Source organism: Austrofundulus limnaeus, unplaced genomic scaffold (genome assembly GCF_001266775.1).
Source record: "Austrofundulus limnaeus strain Quisiro unplaced genomic scaffold, Austrofundulus_limnaeus-1.0 Scaffold755, whole genome shotgun sequence".
NCBI classification, from domain to species: Eukaryota; Metazoa; Chordata; class Actinopteri; order Cyprinodontiformes; family Rivulidae; genus Austrofundulus; species Austrofundulus limnaeus.
The window spans coordinates 176,443-180,306 of record NW_013953157.1 but is presented as its reverse complement, the minus strand read 5'-3'; the positions used below and the strand labels follow the sequence as shown (position 1 = coordinate 180,306).

General features: G+C 39.7%; 1 protein-coding gene across 1 annotated transcript in view; it reads right to left on the bottom strand.

The window, feature by feature from the left end:
• LOC106532349 (SAM and SH3 domain-containing protein 1) overlaps positions 1–3,864 on the bottom strand; it is a gene marked incomplete at its 5' end in the record, with an annotated part of 37,531 nt that overhangs the window by 11,687 nt on the left and 21,980 nt on the right. Inside the window, 1 exon segment of the mRNA XM_014028386.1 lies at positions 752–902. Coding sequence (XP_013883840.1) covers positions 752–902 — 151 coding nt within the window.

The following is a 3,864-nucleotide window of genomic DNA, read 5'->3' as shown; positions in this document are numbered from 1 at the left end:
ACATTACTGGCATGACAAGGAGATCCCACCTGAGAAACAGCAGCTGGCTATGTGGAGATGTTGCAGCGGGCATCCCTCATGACTGAGGGCCCTCGTCTGTGTGGTAATGATTGGGTTTTTCAACAGGACAATGCTGCAGTTCACAATGCCCGCCTGACAAAGGAGTTCTTCCAAGAGAATAACATCAATCTTTTGGACCATCCTGCATGTTCCCCGGATCTAAACCCAACTGAGAACATTTGGGGATGGATGGCAAGGGAAGTTTACAAAAATGGACATCAGTTCCAGTCAGTGGATGGCCTTCGTGAAGCCATCTTCAACARTTGGAGCAACGTTCCCACTAGCCTCCTGGAAACACTGGCATCAAGCATGCCTAAACCATTGTTTGAAGTCATCAACAAGAATGATAGAGCTACTCATTACTGAGTCCTTTTTTTGACACTTTGTTTTCTGTTTTGGGGGATTTTCAGGTTTTTTTTGAGCTATGGTCTTAAACTTTTGATCAGCTGAAAAAATCATGTTTGAGTGTAAATGCAGTTTTCAGAAAATTCCTGCTCAAAAGTTCTTGTCTCTTGCWCTGATTTCTTCTTTTAACATTGTGAAGCTCTACTTAGAACCTTCTTAAGATCCAATAGGGCAAAATGCAAATTCTTGCACTTTTTTGACTGGTCTTAAGATTTTGATCAGGAGTGTATGTGTGTGTGTGTGTTTCGATGTATTTGTGTGTTCAGAGTGCGTTGTGTCGACCCACCATCATACTCTTGCAGCAGCTCCACAGCTGTGAGCAGCACCGCTCTGTGCTGACCATCTGTGATGTTCAGCTCATCCAGGTCCTCCTCCTCCAGCAGCTGGAACGTCTCCAGGTCCTCGTAGCCGTTAAACAGGAAGGTGGGAAGATGCTCCTGCCGAGATGTGAAGAGGAACCATGCAAATACAACTCTGATCAGAAAAAAAGGAAATTACCCAAAGTCCTGCATGCCACAATCATGTCCTTTTTGTGGATTTGTTAAGTGTCTCATATTTCCTTCAGTAGGACAGTGATGTAGCTTCAGTAGAGCCTGTAGGTGTCATCTTTATTTCAGAAAATACACCAGAAGTCAGCCTCACATCAACCTGGTCCTGTGGGCCACGGAACTGGACCGAACCAGACCCTGATGGAGCCTGTGTTTCCCTGTGGAGGCCAACCAGTGTTTGTGAGGACTGTTACCAGTTCCTTCCTTCTACAGCTGTTTGGAGCAGCCAGAGAGAAGAAGACCACAAATCATGGGAACAAGAAGTCTCAGCCAAATAAGGATGGCATTCAGTGATGAGCCAGTCTGTTTTTTTTTTCATTTTTTATGTAGAAGAGGAAGTGTTTATAACATCATATCCTTTTGAACAATCATGAAATGATGTAATCTGTAGTTACCATATTTATTCGTGTATAATACGATCTCATGTATAATACGACCCAGCTTTTTGAGCTTAAAAAGCATAAAAAATTTAATCCTCAAACTACCTCCAATTTCATACAGACTTCAAGATTTTTCAGCCTTTGCAGTCTTTATACATTTCAGTAAAATGATCATTGGACTGTTCATTTTATTTTAACAACATATGTACTAAAAGGTATTTTGACAACAAATATACAGAGGTGGGACCAAGTCAGTGTTTTGCAAGTCTCAAGTAAGTCTCAAGTCTTTATCCCCCAAGTCTCGAGTCAAGTCTCAAGCAAAGACAGTCAAGTCAAGTCAAGTCCCAAGTCTGAAACTAGGAATTTCAAGTATCCTCGAGTCTTTTTTAAAACCAATGTTGCAATTATATGTTAAATGTAAATAATGAACCATGTGTTCTTTTTTTGGTGGTAAAATAAATATTTGTCAGTTCAAGTAGGGGGTTCAATCTACAGTCTTTGTTGCCAGTTTCACATCTCAGTATTGATAAAGATGTTGTGTGAATCAAGCTTGGCAGAATCACTATCCAAGACACAAAATAATGTGCTACACTGTGGGTTAACTACTCCACTGAGTGTTATGTGCAGGGTCCTTACTATTGTACATTTTTAATTCTAACAGGAAATTCTGAAGGATAGCAAAATAACTGGATTTTGTTTTGTTTGTTTTGGAAATGGGCAACATGTGACCCCCACGCCACCACTTGATGAGTTATAACTGAAAAAAAAAACTGTAGACTTAGTACAATGACTGCAGTAAACAATCTATTTATTATCAATATATTTTCTCAATGTAGTTCAAATACACAATCCATCCTCAGATTAAACTGGACCCAGTTCAGCAATATGATGGGAACAGAGAGAAACTCTCTTCCCTGAGTTCAAGTACAGAACCTGCTTCCTGAAACGGACCATCCACCAGCAATCATGAACTAAAACGCTGAACATTATTCGTGGACGCACTTGAAGGACCGGATTTATATAGCATGACAAAACATAACATACATGTTAAAGCTAAGAAGTATCATCAACGTAGTCCAGAGTACACATGTTAATAACATGAAGTTAGCTAAAGACAGCTAGCAAAGGAAAAGTAGCACCTAACGTTCTTTGTGCAACTTCAAATGTCAAAGTTGGAAGTTGTTTCATCTGTCTGTGATTCTCTAATTGCAGGTTTTGCATGTTGCACTTTATTTTTTATTGAGTACTTCGTAATTTATGCTGCTACAGCTGATATATATTTTAAATGTATATCAGCTGTAGCAGCATCATATGAATTCTGGCATTTTACACATAGTCCACCAGGAGGCGCCAACACAAAAGTCAGAGACTTCATATGAGATTTGGACCATCTTGTGGGGCAAAAGCAGATTACTTCCTACTCGCGAGCGCCCCCTCTGGTGGGGAAACTTTTTTTTCAGGGATACAAACTTTTTCAGAACACCGGTAGATGGCAGCCATTACAGACGAACATGTGTTTGTTGTTATTCGAGGAGCGGCTCAGTCACACACTAATGTCATTAGTTTGTTATCATTACTGAGCTGCAGGACTAGTTTTCCCCCTTTCTTTCACATCATGTCTCCTGCCTGGATCTGTTATTATCTTGCTCTGAAGCACGGAGGAGTCAGAGGTGAGCTCGTTTCAACTGCTTTTTACGACGCGGTCTCATTTCCGGACTCAATAATTTTGCCGATATTTCATTTAAAATACATAAGTAAAAATATTTATCCGAGTATACTACTACCCTCCAACTTTATGGATGATTTTATGGATTAAATTTTACATATTATACATGAATAGATACTGTAGTTCCTTGGCTAGACGCAGGGAATGAGTATGCATGTTTATGAAAAAACATCACCGAAGTTTAGAAAAACCCTATGCACGACAGAAAACATGGCTTTTTGAGGATTATTGGGGATCTTTGCTATGGGAAACAGGCGGCAGTTTACCACTGCTTGACTCTTCTGTTACCCTTGATTCATTTTGGTCTGGGGGCGACAGGAGGGTTTAGCTCAGCTGCAATGATCTTAGTTACATTACTTTTTGTCTTTTTTCATTTTTTGATTCAGATTAGAGCATTGACGGGATCGTTTGCTGTAACTAAATTTATTTACAGTAGCGACAATTTCTACTGTATTTCACTTGTGATTTTTTATTTTAATATATCAATTTTTCTGTAACCTTTTTTAAAGTTCAACACATTCTTATTTTTGTTCACCTTAAAGGGGCAATATCGTGTGAAATCAACTTTTTTGAGTTTTATATCATGTTATAATGTTATACTCTCATAAAAACATGTCCAAAGCCTTGCTCTGACTCATTCATGCATGTTTGAGAAATCCTGCAGCGTTTTTAGGAAGCCATGCTGAGTTGCAAAACGAGAGGTGGGGACCAGAAACGCCTTTGGGGGCCAGAAACGCCCCTGGGA